This window comes from Macaca fascicularis, chromosome 1 (genome assembly GCF_037993035.2).
Source record: "Macaca fascicularis isolate 582-1 chromosome 1, T2T-MFA8v1.1".
NCBI classification, from domain to species: Eukaryota; Metazoa; Chordata; class Mammalia; order Primates; family Cercopithecidae; genus Macaca; species Macaca fascicularis.
The window spans coordinates 190,530,226-190,547,877 of NC_088375.1; the positions used below are offsets into that span (position 1 = coordinate 190,530,226).

At 48.0% G+C, this 17,652-nt stretch overlaps 1 protein-coding gene across 4 annotated transcripts; it reads right to left on the bottom strand.

Moving 5' to 3' along the window:
• Positions 1–164: 164 nt before the first annotated feature.
• DMAP1 (DNA methyltransferase 1 associated protein 1) lies at positions 165–7,418 on the bottom strand. Of its 4 annotated transcripts, none has more exons than XM_065523510.1 (12): positions 7,299–7,418; positions 7,023–7,132; positions 6,422–6,513; positions 5,965–6,160; positions 5,547–5,663; positions 2,360–2,518; positions 2,081–2,248; positions 1,595–1,780; positions 1,359–1,430; positions 962–1,034; positions 529–821; positions 165–279 (listed from the first exon to the last, which is right to left on the bottom strand). In XM_065523510.1, the coding sequence occupies exons 2-12, from the start codon at positions 7,125–7,127 to the stop codon at positions 220–222; spliced, it is 1,521 nt and encodes a 506-aa protein (XP_065379582.1). In that variant the 5' UTR covers positions 7,128–7,132; positions 7,299–7,418; the 3' UTR covers positions 165–219. The 4 variants fall into 4 exon arrangements, with proteins under 4 accessions (XP_065379582.1, XP_065379581.1, XP_073864997.1 ...); XM_065523509.1 differs by having other exon boundaries at positions 7,023–7,172; XM_074008896.1 differs by lacking the exon at positions 5,547–5,663.
• Between the last annotated feature and the right edge of the window lie 10,234 nt (positions 7,419–17,652).

The window sequence follows — 17,652 nt, forward strand, 5'->3', positions numbered from 1 at the left end:
GTTTGGGTGAAACTCATAGTGGTTAGTGGTCAGAGAACTGCGAAGGGCCTGAACACAGGCAAACCTACCTGCCACCCTGTGGAGTGGCTGTGACAATCCCCTCCTGGCCCACCCTTCCCACTAGGGGCATCAGAAGTGAAGGAAAGGAAAAGGAAGCAGCCTGGTCCAATTCAGCAGCTCTATTTACATAACAGCGTCGCCCACACCCCGTGGGGTCTCTCATGGCTTCTTGGCTTTCTTCACAGAAGATGAGCTGGAGGCCGACTCCCGTCGCTTTCTCTGAGGACACACAGAAGGCACTGAGGTCAGTGACCCCCAAGGCCTGAGTCAGGCTTAGTGCATGTGTTTCACGTGCTCAGGGACAAGGACACCCACTGGTCAACCCACTCCTACCCCTCAGTCTCAGACCCACACAGAAGTGATGATCATCCCTGCTGCAGGTACTAGAGGGAGAGGAGCCCCTACACCCATGTGCATGCGCTCACTCACGGGGCCAAGGCATGCCTCCCAGCCTGTCCAGGCTCTTACCGAATTGGGTGTGAGGGGTGCGCCCACCACATCAATGATGGTGTCCTTGGGGTCAGGGCCAAGTCCTGGTTCAGTCACTGCTGGCTCAGCAGAGGCCGGGCCTGGGCCTGATGCTGGTGTGGCAGGGCCCCCCAGCACACCTGCCCGGGCCAGTGCCTCGTGACGGTGCCGCAGCATCTGCAGCTCATACTCGCAGTTGGCACAGGCCTGCTTGAGCTCGTACAGCAGCACCAGGTCGCTTCGCAGCTCATTGAACATGTGCACCAGCTCCTCCGTAGGTGTCGGGCTCAGCTCTGCAGGCAGGTGGCGGGCAGCACAGGGGCAGAGCCCAGGTGTGGTAGAGGGCCAGCCACGTGAACTCCCCTCCCCGTGCCCAGCCTTTATCCACAGCCTCGGGTGGGTACACCCTGTGGGGCCCAGTCCCCACACTCACCCACACCAAGCTCCAGCAGCATCTGTTCCAGGGCCTTGATCTTCTTCTGTCCCACAGAGCTGGGCAGCTTCATCTGCAATGAAAGCTGGCAAGCTGAGCCTCTCCCAGCCACAAGAGACTTAGGATGAAGGGGACAAAAGGCAGTGGGAAAGAGGTGTGGAAGAGACGGTAACACATGGAGGTTAACTATGGGCCAGAAAAGGAAATAGCCAGGAAGCTGAATATAGTGAAAGCTGTGACCTTAGCCTGGCAACATCACTGAGATCCTGGCAAGGCCACCTCTGTCTGCAGCAATCTCTCCTACCGCTCCATCCCCACCTGCCTTCAGCGTTTGGGCCACATGGAGCCCAGAGCAGAACCCAGGGCCCAAACATGCTAAAGGAGGTGACTCACGTACCCGTTGGCTCCGCAGCGTGACACCTGCAGACTTGAAGTCTGGAAACTTGATGCCTGCAGTCTCAGGAACAGCCTAGGGGAGAAGGCATTATGGAGATCAAGGTGTCACGGGGAGAGAGCCCAGGGTTAGTCCCAGCACCCCATCAGCACTGGGTGCTCTCAGAACCCTCCACTCGGGGTGGGGCCTTGTGCCAGGTGACCCTTCCACCCTGAGCTGGGCTGGCTGAGCCTCCGCACCGGCTTCTCAGCCTCCTTTTTCTGGGGTAGCTTCTTCTTGGGGGCCTTGCGTTCCGTGCGCCGCTGCTCTGCAGTGGTGTCTGCCGCTGTGATCAGCTTCTGCAGGTCCTGGCTGCGTTTCTCCCGCTCCTTCTTCCGGGCCTCGATCTTGCGCAGCTCCTGTAGCAGGTACTCCTCCTCTGCCACCTGGGAAAGTGAGGGATGCAAAGTGTGTGAGGGCACTTCTAGGAGTGAGGGTAGACACGGAGGTGATGGGGTGCTGGGGTGTCTGTGAGGGAATCTGAGAAGTAAGGGATCATGAGGGAGGTGAAGGGCTATGAAAAGCAGGGGGGATGGCCCATGAGAGGTAAGAATGGGCCTGGGGCAGTTAATAGGGTATCAGTGAGAGGCAGGGGGACCTGGAGTGGGAGTTGAGGGGTACGGAGGATGGAGGCAATGGGCAAGGAGTTTGGGGCATGGAGGACAGGTATGTGGCCTTGGGCTGACCTGCTCTGGGGTCCGGTTGTACAGACGCTCAAGCTGTTCCTTCCGCCGTCGTTCATGCCCAGCATCAAATACTGGTATCTTAAGGTCTGTGCCTGGCACAGCCCGCACGTTAGCAAGCTTAGCACAGATGTGGTAGTACCGCTCCTTCAGGTCTTCCACAGAACGCTTCTGAGAAGCAAGACAGGGTAGAGGAATGAACATTCAGGGACATGTGGAAGAGATGGCATAAAAGGGCCTGCTAGAGAAGCTGGGCACACATGCAAATGCACAGTGGCTCACCTTGAACTGCTGGTGGTCATACCGGTCATGGATAACAACAAAACGCAGGTCAAAGCGGCGGCTGAGGTCAAAGAGGTGGTCAGTTTCTGCCTTAGTCCAAGCATCATCGTGGAGATAAAGCTGGTACTCCTGCTCTGAGTACACAGGCACCTGCACAGTCTGCTGGCACAGAGGGACACAGTAGGGGCATGCCCACATCATATCATGTCTAGCAGGTTCCAGCCCCCAGTGACCACAGCTCCTCCTGTTTGTTGCCAGCCCCTGGGCCTGTGCCCCTGCAGCATGGAGTGAGGAAAGAACCTGTCTGCTTGACTAGAGGTCCTAGCAGGGTTTGGGACTGTAGCCTCCCCCTGATTCATTCCAGGAGCAACTGCACTGTGTCCAGCTCCAGAGCCTCAGTCATGGGACACACACTCCTGCCCCCATGGTTAAGGTGAGGGGCCCACATGTAAGTGCTTCTGTGGAGTCCAAAGGTCAACTCTGGAGTAGGACAGATGGCTAATTACCTGGAGAAAGGCCCAGCAGCCCCTAGTCCATATAACTCTTGTCTGAAGCACTACTGCCACCCAGTGGGGACAGTGGGACTTGCTGCTCCCCCAGAGTTTGCCAAGGTCAGGCATCTCTACAGAAGCTGGGCCTGAATCCTACTCCCAACATAGGCAGGCCTGCCAATGCCCCTTCCTCCCTTCTCCCATACCCCCAATCCTACAGACCTCCCCCAGAGACAAACAGCACTACCACCAGCTGGGTCTGTCAGAGACCCAAGGAAGGAGTCAATGCTAGACTAGATCAGGAAAGTCTCTCTTCTCAGTTAAAGACCACAACCAGCTCCAAAACTGGTCGCCTTTTGGACATCTCCTACTGGAGGTCCCCCATGTACCTCAAACTTACCTCAGTACTGAACTCTTGGCCCTCCCTCAAACATTATCTTCTCCAGTCCAGATTTCAGTCAATATCACCATCACCCAACCCAGCTGTTCTCAAGCCAGAAACCTGGGAGGCATCTTAATTCCTATCTTTCCCCTTGACTCCCAACTCCCCTTGACCAAATCTGTGGCTTTTACCTCCAAAATTTCTGTCTCTGTTGCCACTTCCCAGTCCAGCCTACCCGCTGTCACTTGGCTGGATCAGAGAAATAGCCTCCCTGCTGATCTCGCCCTCATTCAATCCTCCTCCAATCAATTCTCCATCTGCAGCTAAGGTGATCTCTTTGAACAGTGCTACTTAAAGGATAGTCTGCAAACCAAGTGCTGTTTACACTTACCCCGGTCTATGATGAGAATGGAAACTGAAAGTAGACACTAAAAAACTTACATAACAATTTTACAGTAATTATATGCTGTTGAATCTAATATGAGGAAACATGGCCTTGTATTTTGCCTTTATAATTTTATTATCTTTATCAGTCTCTGATGGATTGGAAGTAAAAATAGAAAAATGTCCTTCACCACAGATGATTTGAGACACACTGTCCTAGTGTTTCAGAATATATATCTTATCATTACCCCCAACTATCCCTTATTAAAATCCTCAGAGGCTTTCCATCTAAGATAAAGCATCTTCTAGATAATTCACAAACTCCTCAAGCGCAAGGGTGTCCAGTTCATCTCCCACCTTTAGGACTCAGCACACTGTACGTATCAGTGTCTACCAAATCAATTAATGAACACGCAAATAAATGACCTGGCCTCCTCCCGCAGCCACTGTCCCTCATGAACCCTAAATTGCAGCCAAATGACTAGCAGTTTCTAGAACATAGCAGACTTCCCCCTTGACCTTTGCTCTTGCCTGAAATGCCTTCCACTTCCACATTCCTTCTGCCTAGATAACTTTCTCAACCTTTCGAGCTCTCAGGCATCATCTCCTCTGGGAAGTCTCTCTGGTTTGCCAGGTTTGGTTACGTATTTCTCCTATGCATTTTAATTCAATTTAACTAAAAAACAAACCAACAACTCAGGACCAGCTACGGTGGCTCACGCCTGTAATCCCCACACTTCGGGAGGCTGAGGTGGGCAGATGGCTTGAGCCCAAGAGTTTGAGACCAGCCTGGGAAACACGGTGAAACCTGGTCTCTAAAAAAACCACAAAAATTAGCCAGGCATTTTGGTACATGCCAGTGGTCCCAGCTACTCGGGAGGCTGAGGTGGGAGGATCGCTTGAGCCCTGGAGGTGGAGGATGCAATGAGCTGAGATCACACCACTGTACTCCAGCCTGGCCGACAAAAAGAGACCTTGTCTCAAAGAAGAAGAAGGGAAAAAAAAAAACCCTCAGGAACCGTGCAGCCAGTCCTCTCAAGTAGCTCATAGTCAAGTGAGGAAGACATTTTTTCATTCATTCAACAAATATTTACCATGGGCCTGCAATACCTATGCTGGAGACACAGTGCTGCATATGACAGGCAGGGGTCTTAGCCTCTCAGAGCTCATACTGCAGCTGAAAAAATAATTTTGGTACCATGTGGGAAGTTTGATACATAGGATATAACAAGTGACACTCCAGCCTGGGGACAAAGATTGGTTAGAGAAGACGTAAATGAGGCTTTCAGGCTCTAAGTCTAGGCTATTCCAGGCTGCGGCAGCTGTGAGGCCACACTGTACAATGACTTAAGTAATGGACTAGGAAACCTAGCCCAATCTAGCTCTGCCTCTCACTGGCTGGGTGAGTCTGGGAAGGTCCTGCTCTGCTGAGCTACAGTAATCTAGACCAGAGATAACTCAGCTTGGACTAGGGGGCTTGCATAGGGGATGAAGAATATAGTCAGAGATGTGATTTATTATGGAAAAAGAATCAACAGGACTCAATAAATAGATGTGTCACTGGCATCTAGCTCAAATACTGTGCGCATTCTGAGAGGCCCTCCCTGACCATCCTAAGGTAGGACCCCTGCCACACACCTACAACTTCACTCTTTATCTCACTTCATACCCATTCAAATCCTGGTTCATGTTATTGATGGCTCTTATTTGAAAGACTTCAATCCATTTCCTTACATGTTTGTTTTCCCTATCTTCTTTGTCCTGCTGTTGATTTAAATATTGTGAGCACTAAGAGTGAAGACTAAGTCAAGGACGATCCCCCAAGTTTCTGGTTTGGGCAACTGGGTGGAAGATGGTGCCATTCACTAAGATGGGGAACAGATTTGGGACTGACAGAGGGAACATGATGAGTTCTATTCAGGGTACCTACCTGATGTAAGGTACCTGTGGGGCATTCAGAAAGAGACAGTAAATGACTGGATGCGAAGGAACCACTGCTCTGGATTGGTGACGTGTAGAGAGGGTAACTGAAGCCACAGGGTTCATACTAAGAAAGTATAGAGCAGGAAGAGTGGAGTACCTAGGATATAGCTCTGAGGAACAGCAACATTTGAAAGACCAAGAAAAGCCATGAAAAACCAGAGTAGGTCTGGGAAAGAACAGGATCCCTTGGGCAGAAAAGACCCATGGAGTCCTACTCTGCATGCATTTGCCATGAGGACTGGGTGGGTAATCACAGTTGGGCATGAGCAGGCCCCCGAAGCCAACCCTAGGAGACTGGAGAGCTTGCACAAATGGCTCAAAGTGGGAGGGCAATCTTGGCCTGTGTCCGAATGAAGGTAGCTCACCTTATTGAACCTAGCAAAGGGATAGTCCTTGCCCTCCTCCGCTGCACGTCGCCAGTGGAAGAACATTGCTCCGTCCTTGCGGGCTGGGTTGGTGAATGGCATCCACTTCCAAGGCCGCACCTTCTTGGAGCCCAACTTGGCCTTCACTGTACGGTATCCTTGACCAGTGTCACTGGGTAGCAGTGGGGGTGCATCCCTGGCAGTGAGGTTTAGGGAGATGGCAGGTTAGAATCAGAAGGTGTGTTAAAGAGATTTTTGTCCCAGGGAGCTGATCTACCCTGCCCTATAGCAAGAAAGTCATGACCTGGAGCAAGAGATTTCTGGTCCTCCTGCATCCTGCTAAGCAAGCAGGAGCCCTGGCTGGGAAGGAGAGAATTGGAAGAGAAAACTAGGAGTTAGGGGCATGGCAGGTGAATCAGGGGCCAAAACCTGGGGGACTTGGGATTCCAATACTTGCTTCTTGTCAGAGTAGAGCAAGGCATAGACTTCCCGGTGCATGCCCTCCGGCCTCTTGAAAGTCAGTGTCTCAGAGGACTTCTTGGATTTTTTCTGAGGAAGGAAACCACAGAAAGGAACCACAGCCTAGACTGCCTTTCCTGACAATTCTTTAGTCCAGCTCAATCCCTGAAAAAACCAGCACCTACAGGGTCAATGACAGGCAAACTGACACACTGTAAAGGCACAGAAACCCCACTCCCAGGGACACCACCCTACCCCGAAATCAGAGCAGTCGCCTGCCCATTCCACCAACTCTCAGACTGTTACAATGTCTTGATTTCTCCCCAACAATATCTTACAGCAAAAATCACACTTGCCTGGTCCTCTTGTCTCTCAGAGGTGTCATACCTTCTTGGTCCCACCGTCTCCCACGATGTCCCACCTCCTCCCTCCCATCAAGGATGACATACATTCTGTGTCCTGTTATATCACCCCTTTTATCGCCCAACTCACTATAAGTGTAGCACCCATCCCTTGCCCCATCTCTCTTCTGTTGTCACTCCTCCCCATCTTCACTCCCCTACTCTCCCCTAGCCAATGCTTTCTGGTGCCCCTGTTACCTTGTCTGGGTTGATAATGTCCTTCTTGCTGATGGTCCCAGAGGCTGCATCCCCTTCTGGACCCCCGAGTTCTAGAATGTCCCGTACATCCGCGCCCGTAGCCATCGCGCCTGAGAGAGGGGGGAGCCACCGGAGGTCAAGGGTCACTGCCTGAGGGAGGACCAGGCTCAGGTCAGGGGGCGGGGCCAATCCAGAGCCAAGCGGAGGCGAGGTGAAGAGGGGGGCCAAGAGGACGAGGGTGGTCCAGGTCAGGTCAGGGTTCTGCCTGTGTCCCACCGCTTGGATGTTCCTAACGGCCCCTTCAGCCACCTGGGCCCTCGAACCTCCGCACCCGTGTCCAGCGGCTGCAGCCCCCACTACCACTCCCCCGTCCCCGCAAAGCCGCGGCAGAAACTTCCGGCGGTGCTCATTCGAAACGCGGTCGACAGAAACGCTTCCGGTCGGTGTTGTAGGAAACGGAGCCGACTGGCAACCGAGGGCGAAAGCTACTGGCCGTGCTGAGCTTGCCACCGTTTGGTTCTCCCGTGAGCCCGTTCTCATTGGTGCACTGCCTGCTTTCTGGCATTTTCCGTCTACGATGCTCTGTTGCACCTCAGGCAATTAAAAGAGATACCAGAACTTTGTGACTTTGGGAAGTAACTTAATTTCTCTGGGCCTTTTTCTTCATTTGCAGAATGGAAATTGTATTGGCACCTGTGTGAATGAAAAACCAAGAATTCGTGTAAAACATTAGCACAGTGCCTGGGACATTTACTATTTTTTTATTAAATGAGTTAATGATTTGAATTGACCCCCTTCATTTAGTGCTATGTACTCCGCACTGTGCTAAGCTTGGAGGTGAAGAGATGAAGGAGGTGAACTTCAAACTGTGATAAGCTTAAGGGTGAAGAAATAAAGGCAGAGCTTCCTAGGGCGGCTGCCAAAATGGAGTAAGGTGTGGGCCCTCATTTGAACCTCCTCTGATGGAAATATCTGTGGGTTGTGGTCTCGTGGGGCTTTCCTAGAGGCCAGCTTCTTGGAAATTCACTAGTACAGGAGCTAGCTGCACTCTGGGTTACAAAGAAGCCCAAACACAGCCTCAAGCAGGAAGCAGCTTAGAAGTATCCTTCAAGGGAATAAACCTGGGTATCTTCCTGGAAAGAGAGAGACAGACAGGAGGTCCTGAGGAAGGGCAGAAGGGACAAGGAAAGCAGCTCCCAGCTTCAGCAGTCTGCAAACCAGCCTCTCAATTTGAAGGACACATAGCCTGGGGGATAGGGTGGGGCTTGTTAAGGCATTAAGAAGGCCAGACCCCAAGTCAAGACCTGCCAAAGATCCCAGCAGGGACTAGAGGAGCAGACAGTTTGCACAAGTTAGCTCTAAGTGTTGTAGCCTGTTCTGGCCTGGAGAAGACAAGGGGATGCAACAACTGTAGCCACAAGCCTGACTAGGCCCCAAAACTTTGGAGAACCAGGCCTGGAGGTACATACCTGTACCTGGGCTTCATTCCCGGATGGATCCACTGAGCTCCAGTTTCCAGAGAAGGCCACAGTCTTACAGCAGAAATTGTCCACAGGGTAAGGAAATGGTCCTTAGAGCCGGAAGGGGACAGAGCAATTGGCTGCCTGAAACACTTGACCCTAGTTGTAGTTAATTAATTGTGTAATTATTTGTTTAATATATATCTCTAATAGACTCATTTCTGTGAAGACAGGGATCACAGTACATAAATGAATGTATGTGCCAGGCACTGTTCTAGACTCTGGGCATGCAGTGGGTGAACGAGATACAAATAGCTACTGGTGGAGCTTATATTTAGTGGGGACGGAGAAACCCTAAGCAAATAGACAATAAAATTGATAATATAAGTTTTGATGGCAACAAGAGCTAGGAAGGAGATGAAATAGAGCGATGGGATGGAGAACTGCTTTCCATAGTCTGGTCAGGGAAAGTTAGTGGTCTCTCTCTTTTTATAAATGTGCATATGCATAGAAAAAATTCTGGAAAGGACTAAACCAAAATGATTCTGTCAGTTATTTTTATCTGGCAATTTATATTTTCTATACTTTCTATAATGAATGTGTACCTCTTCTATAATAAAAGGAAGGAACGAAGGGAAGGAGGAAAGGAAGAAGGAAAGACAAGCAGACTGTGCGCTGTGGAAGGTGGACCAGGCCAGAGTTTAGGAGACTAGAGGGCAGTTTTTTTTGTTTTGTTTTGTTTTGTTTTTTTGGCTATTTTTCTGTCATTTGCTGAGGGGAGTTAAAGTCTCCAACTATGATCGTGGAATTGTCTTTCCTTCCTTCCTTCCTCCCTCCCTCCCTCCCTCCCTCCCTCCTTCCTTTCTTCCTTCCTTCTCTCTTTTTTTTCTGAGACAGGGTCTCTGTCGCCCAGGTTGGAGTGCAGTGGCGTGATCTTGGCTCATTGCATTCTCCAACTCCCTGGGCTTAGGTGATCCTCCCGCCTCAGCCTCTCAAGTAGCTGGGACTGCAGGCATGCACCACCACACACAGCTTTAGATATTGGGTTCACTGTGTTGCCCAGGCTGGTCTCGAACTCCTGGGCTCAAACGATCCGCCCACTTCAGCCTCCCAAAGTGCTGGGATTACAGGCAGGAGCCACCATGCCCGGCTTGTCTATTTCTTTAATTCTATTGTTGCTCCGTATATTTTGAAACTCTGTTATTGGGCACATGCACATTTATAATTGTTATTATCTTCCTGGTGAACTGACCTCTTTATGAAATATTCATCTTTATCTCTGGCTTTGTCTTGAAGTGTACTTTATCAATAACTACTCTAGCCTTTGTAAGCTTATTGTTTGCATGGTATGTCGTCTTCTTCCATTTTCTTTCAACTTATATGTTACATTTAAAGTACAGATATTTGAGTTTTGCTTTAAAAAGAAACAAACAAACAAACAAAAAAACAATTTGCACAATCTCTGCCTCTTGAGCCCACAGTGTTGGTTGAGGAATGGATGGCAAAGGAGGAAATGCTTGGGCTGGGTCTCATTTGTATCCTTTCTACTTGATGATGGAGTGCTGTTTACAGATTTCCTAGTGGATCAAAATAGTTTTCAGGCAATCTGGGCACGGTAGCTCACGCCTGTAATCCCAGCACTTTGGGAGGCTGAGGCGGGCAGATCACAAGGTCAGAAGTTCGAGACCAGCCTGACCAACATGGTGAAACCCTGTCTCTACTAAAAATACAAAAAAACACAACAACAACAAAAAACATCTGGGTGTGGTGGTGAGCACCTGTAATCCCAGCTACTCAGGAGGCTGAGGCAGGAGAATCGCTTGAAATCGGGAGGCGGAGGCCAGGCGCGGTGGCTCAAGCCTGTAATCCCAGCACTTTGGGAGGCCGAGACGGGCGGATCACAAGGTCAGGAGATCGAGACCATCCTGGCTAACATGGCGAAACCCCGTCTCTACTAAAAACACAAAAAATTAGCCGGGCGAGGTGGCGGCGCCTGTGGTCCCAGCTACTCGGGAGGCTGAGGCAGGAGAATGGCGGGAACCCGGGAGGCGGAGCTTGCAGTGAGCTGAGATCTGGCCACTGCACTCTAGCCTGGGCGGTAGAGCGAGACTCCGTCTTAAAAAAAAAAAAAATGCCATAAACTGTAAGGCACATCTTCATTTATGTTCCACTATGAAAGAACGTTTTTAAAAACACCATCAGGTCAGGCATGGTGGCTCATGCCTATAATCCCCACACCCTAGAAGGCTGAGGCAGGAGGATCACTTAAGGCCAAGAGTTTGAGACCAGCTGGGCAACACAGTGAGACCCCATCTCTACAAAAAAATAAAAATAAAAAAATTAGCCAGGCTCAGTGGTGTGCACCTGTGGCCCCAGCTACATGGGAGGCTGAGGCAGGGAGATCTCTTGAGCCCAGGATGTCAAGGCTGCAGTGAGCCATGTTCATGTCACTGCACTCCAGCCTGGGTGACTGAGTGAGACCCTGTCTCAAAAAAAAAAAAAAAAGAAAAACGAAAAAGAAAAGAAAGAGAAAAAAAACCCACCATCAATTAAGCCATGATTACCATTAATTATAAGCATGCATTACCATTTCAGAGATGTTAAAATGGGGGACAGGGTATGACAACAACCTTGCGACTGGACTAAATGCCACTGAATTGTTCATCTTAATTTTACGTTAGGTAGATTTCATGTCAATAAATTATTTTTTAATGTGAAAAAATATGCATCTTAGAAACTATAACATATAGTATTATTCCTCTTTGTATGTTTGCAGGGTATAAGGTGAAGCAACTTGTTCTAAGGGAACATTGTGACATATCCTAGAACACTGGACCTCCAGAAATATCACTGAGATGTGTTTTCATGGGATTTGTAGTTTGTTCTTCAGTGTACCTGGGGGATTGTCTCCAGGACCCCTGTGTATACACAAATCCATGCATACTCAAGTCCTGCAGTTGGGCCTGCAGAACCCGTGCAGGCCGGGCACGGTGGCTCATGCCTGTAATCCCAGCACTTTGGGAGCCAAGGCGGGCGGATCACGAGGTCAAGGGATCGAGACCATCCTGGCCAACATGGTGAAACCCCATCTCTACTAAAAATTTTAAAATTTTTAAATTTTTTTGGTTACATGTACCTGTAGTCCCAGCTACTTGGGAGGCTGAGGCGGGAGAATTGCTTGAACCCGGGAAGCAGAGGTAGCAGTGAGCCGAGATCACGCCACTGCACTCTAGCGTGGCAATAGAGTGAGACTCCATCTCAAAAAAACAAACAAACAAAAAACAAAAGAACCCATGCATAAGTAGACACCTGCAGTTCAAACCCGTGTATTCAAGGGTCCACCGTACTTTATTTCAGTGAATCTAAGTTGCTTTGACCCTAGTGCATTCTTGATTTGCCAGAAGGTGTCGGAACTATCACTTGTATTTCCTCCTGCTGACAGTGATTTTAAGAAGTCATGCATTAGCCACATCAGGGGAAGAGGAGCCATTTCTGCTGGCAGGAGAGAGGCTCAAGAGGGTAGAATCTGGGATGGCCTGAGTTATCTAAATGCCTTCTTTTCTGATCAGTACCCCAGCATTCACGAGAGACCTGGCAGTGTGTGAATTTCACTCATATTGTGCTCCAGCAATTATCAGTATCACATTTCGAATTTCAGTTCCAGCTATAATCAGCTCCACGACTGCAAGAGATAAATTATTTTTATCATACACATAGAAAATCAATGATTTGAGACTTATCTTGAGCCAAATTTTAGGGTATTGAGCCTATCAGTCTTTTTTTTTTTTTAGTCTGACCAGAATAGTTAACAGAAACCCCTCTTCACTGCACAGTTCACAAATTCCCTCTGCCCCCGCCTCCCATCAAATTCTGTGAGAAAAATTACTTGGTTCCGGCCGGGTGCGGTGGCTCAAGCCTGTAATCCCAGCACTTTGGGAGGCCGAGACGGGCGGATCACGAGGTCAGGAGATCGAGACCATCCTGGCTGACACGGTGAAACCCCATCTCTACTAAAAAATACAAAAAACTAGCCGGGCGAGGTCGCGGGCGCCTGTAGTCCCAGCTACTCAGGAGGCTGAGGCAGGAGAATGGCGTGAACCCGGGAGGCAGAGCTTGCAGTGAGCTGAGATCTGGCCACTGCACTCCAGCCTGGGCGGCAGAGCGAGACTCCGTCTCAAAAAAAAAAAAAAAGAGAAAAATTACTTGGTTCCCCAAAGTTTTGCCTTCAAGGAATCTATCATTCAGGGTAATAATCAATTGAAGGTGGTAATCTATTCTCTGCAAGCCAAATGCTATCTTTAAGTTTAGCTAGATTTTTACTGCCCAAACCTAAATACCAAATTCATGCCTTTCTGATACCAATTCCTGTGTCAGCTACAAGTCATAGTTCTTAGTTATATTTTCCAGGAAGTACAAGCAGCCAAAATTGTTCCAAAAAGAGTTGGAGAACCAGATAGAGCAACAACCACAGAAAAACAAGAATGAGTTACAATCTTGAAAGGTAACCGACTGAAAATTATAAATGGGTGAATTCTATTTGACCTTCAAGTAACAGATTATTGTTAATTCAAGTCAACTTTCTTTTCTTTTCTTTTCTTTTCTTTTCTTTTCGATGGAGTCTCGCTCTATTGCCCAGGCTGGAGCCCAGTGGTACGATCTTGGTTCACTGCAACCTCTGCCTCCCGGGTTCAAGAGGTTCTCCTGCCTCAGCTTCCCGAGTAGCTGGGATTATAGATGCCCGCCACCACGCTCAGCTAATTTTTGTATTTTTAGTAGAGACGGAGCTTCACCATGTTCGCCAGGTTGGTCTTGAACTCCTGACCTCAAGTGATCTGCCCACCTCAGCCTCCCAAAGTTGTGGGATTATAGCCGTGAGCCACCGTGCCCAGCCTATTAAAGTTAACTTTAGAGCAGCAGTCCCCAACCTTTTTGGCACCAGGGACCGGTTTCGTGGAAGACAATTTTTCTACAGATGGATGGAAGGACGGGGTGGGGATGGTTTCAGAATGAAACTGTTCCACCTCAGATCATCATCAGGCATTAGATTATCTTAAGGAACACGCAACCTAGATCCGTCGCATGCGCAGTTCACAACAGGGTTCGTGCTCCTTTGAGAATGTGATGCCACTGCTGATCTGACAGGAGGTGGAGCTCAGGCGATAATGCTCGCCCGTCTGCCGGTACCAGTCCATGGCCTGAGGGTTAGGGACCCCAGCTTTAGAGCATATTAGTTAAAATTTTTCTCAGCTTATGAAAATAGCATAATATAAATACCAGAGCCTATCAAGAGGGCCTTTGAAGAATATGTAATTCTCATCTTATGTAAACTATTTAAGAAAGTAAGGGCCGGGCACAGTGGCTCACACATGGATTGCCAGCACTTTGGGAGGCCAAGGCAGGAGAATCATTTGAGGCCAGGGGTTCAAGACCAACCTGGGCAACATGGCAAGACCCTGTCTCTACAAAAAAAAAAAAAAAAGTAAAAATTAGCTAGGCATGGTGATATGCACCTGTAGTCCTAGCTACTCAGAAGGCTGAGGCAGGAGGATTGCCTGAGCCCAGGACGTGGACACTGCACTCCAGGGCAACAAAGTAAGACCCTGTCAAAAAAAAAAAAGAGAGAAAGAAGAAAAGAATGTAAGAAAAGATGGAATGCCACCCAGCACAATTTCCTGACTAGTATATCATGAAACCAAAGCCAGACAACAGGAAAAAAAAAAAACAAAACTCATTTATGAACAATAAAACAAAAGTCCTGAATAAAATGTTAATAAATTACATGTAGCATGGCCGGGCACAGTGGCTCACACCTGTATGGCCAGCACTTTGGGAGGAGGGAGGATTGCTTGAGGCCAGGCATTTGAAACCAGCCTGGGCAGCATAAGCAGGACCCCATCTCTACAAAACTTTTTTTTTAAACTTAGCCTGATATGGTGGCACGCATCTGTAGTCCCAGCTGCTTGGGAGACTGAAGCAGGAGGATCTCTTCAGCCTAGGAATTGGAGGCTACAGTGCACTGTGATTGTGCCACTGCACTCAGCCTGGGTGACAGAGCAAGACCCTGTCCCAAAAAGCAACAACAACAAATTAAATATAACAATGTATTAAAAGAACAATTCAGCCAAGAGTGATGGCTCATGTCTGTAATCCCAGCACTTCGGGAGGCCGAGGCAGGTGGATCAGTTGAGGTCAGGAGTTGGAGACCAGCCTGGCCAACATGGTGAAAACTCATCTCTACTAAAAATACAAAAATTGGCCGGGTATGGTGGTGTGTGCCTGTAATCGTAGCTACTCAGGAGGCTAAGGCAGAAGAATCACTCAAACCTGGGAGGCAGAGGTTGCAGTGAGCTGAGATCGCACCACTGCACTCCAACCTGGGTGACAAAGCGAGACTCTGTCTAAAAAAAAAAAAGAACAATGCATCAAGTGTAAGGAGGATTTATCCCAGCTTTCTAAAATGGTTCAGCATTAGAATATATGTATTTATTAATGATGTAAACATAAAAAACACAATTATCTGAATAAATTAAATGCACATTAATAATATGAAAGAAGAAAACCTCTCCTAGCAAACTAGGGAAAAATGCTTAATTGATACATGTCTTGTTTTTAATAAAACAATGATAAAAACCTACAGCAAATGTTAGGTAATGGTGAAACAATAGAAGCTTTCCAACTGGAGTTAGAAAGTAAGATGAGAATGTCCTTTACCACTACTGTTCAGAATGGCACCAGATGTTCTCTCTAATTCAAGAAGAGAAAGAAGGCACTAAGAAGCATAAACATTAGAAAAAAAGAGACAAATTGTGATTATTTGCAGATGACACTATCGCTTATATAGAGAAACCTAAAAAAATCAATTGACAAACCATTAGAACTAGTAAGAGGATTCAGCAAGGTGACCACATACAAGATCAATGTACAAAATCAATAGCTTTCCTATATAACAGCAATAACCAATTAGAAAATGTAATCGAAAGTAAGATCCCATTCACCATAGCAACAAAAACTATTAAGCACCTAAGAATAAACCTGAAAATAGAATTTATTTGAAGCCCTTGGGAATAGTTCAACATTAGGAAAACCCAACAATCTAATTAATCACATCAATAAAATAAAATAGAAAACCACAGGCTGGGTGTGGTGGCTCACGCCTCTAATCCCAGCACTTTGGGAAGCCGAGGTGGGAGGAGTTCCTGAGCCCAGGAGTTCAAGACCAGCCTGGGCAACGTGATGAAAATCCATCTCTACAAAAAACACAAAGATTAGTCAGGCATGGTGGTATACACCTGTAGTCCCAGCTAATTGGGAGGTGGAGATGGGAGGATGACTTGAGCCCAGGAGGCAGAGGCTGCAGTGAGCTGAGATTTTGCCATTATACTCCAGCCTGGGTGACAGAACCAGCCCCTGTCTCAAAAAAAAAAAAAAAAAAAAAAAAAAAAAAAAAAAAAAAAAAAAAAATTGAAAACCACACAATTATATTTTATGGCAGTGGTGAAAATTCAAGAACCATTTCTAGTAAAAACACTAAGTAAAACAGGAGAAAAAGGACATTTCCTAATCATGATAAAGAGTTGTGTGTGTGTTTGGTTTTGTTTTCAGACACTAAGAGCAAACGTATTAATTGGCTAAATATTAAAGGCATTGCCATTAAAGACAAAAACAATGCAGGGACCATCACCATCCCTCAAAACTGTTTTGTGTTAAAATGAAACAGAGGGCCGGGCGCGGTGGCTCAAGCCTGTAATCCCAGCACTTTGGGAGGCCGAGACGGGCGGATCACGAGGTCAGGAGATCGAGACCATCCTGGCTAACACGGTGAAACCCCGTCTCTACTAAAAAATACAAAAAAAAAAACTAGCCGGGCGCGGTGGCGGGCGCCTGTAGTCCCAACTACTCGGGAGGCTGAGGCAGGAGAATGGTGTGAACCCGGGAGGCGGAGCTTGCAGTGAGCTGAGATCCGGCCACTGCACTCCAGCCTGGGCAGCAGAGCGAGACTCCGTCTCAAAAAAAAAAAAAAAAAAAAAGAAACAGAGGATTTGACAGGGGGAATAAAAGCTTCATATAATAGACCCTTTTCAGGGTTTGCCATGTGTCTTCTATAAACAAGACTACTTTGATTTTATATTCCACATAGGATGGAAATTGAAATTTCACCCAGAGACAGAGGCTGATCAAAAGGTCTTTCCTCCTTTTCCCTATCAAAGCCATTGCCGAGCACTCACACTGCTCTTGTCCTCTGATTGAAGGAAAGAATGTTTCATTGCCGAGCACTCACACTGCTCTTGTCCTCTGATTGAAGGAAAGAATGTTTAATTGTCCAAGAAGTCCTAAGACCCACAGCTGCTTTTGCTTCTGTGGCAGTGGGGTCAGACCGGAGATGGGTGCCTGAAATGCCGCTAAGAACCTGTGGGCATAGGCCAGGTGCGGTGGCTCACGCCTGTAATCCCAGCACTTTGGGAGGCCGAGGTGCGTGGATCACCTGAGGTCGGGAGTTCAAGACCAGCTTGACCAACATGGAGAAACCCCGTCTCTACTAAAAATACAAAATTAGCTGGGCGTGGTGGCACACACCTGTAATCCCAGCTACTTGGGAGGCTGAGGCACGAGAATTGCTTGAACCCGGGAGGTATAGGTTGCCGTGAGCCGAGATCACGCCATTGCACTCCAGCCTGGGCAACAAGAGCAAAACTCCCTCTCAAAAAAAAAAAAAAAAAAAAAGAATCTGTGGACAAACAGGTGCCAAAAAAATGGGGATGAGGTTGTGATTACGTTCTCACGCTCAGAAAGTGTAGGCATGTTTTGAAATCCTGTCCCTCTTACCTTGTTCTGTATACTATGAGCTAGGCTTGTTCTTTTTTCTTTTTCTTTTTGAGAAAGGGTCTAGTTTTGTTGCCCAGGGTGCATGGAGTGGGGTAATCATAGCTCATTGCAATTTTGAATATTTGGGCTCAAGCCCAAATCCTCCTGCCTCAGCCTCCTGAGTAGCTAGGACTACAGGTGTGCACCACACTCAGCTAATTTGATTATTTTTTATAGAAACAGAGTCTCACTATGCTGCCCAGGCTGGTCTTAAACTCCCAGCCTCAAGTGATCCTCCCACCTCAGCCTCCCAAAGTGCTGGGATTTAGACATGAGCCACCACACCCGGCCAGCTTATTCTTTAAAAA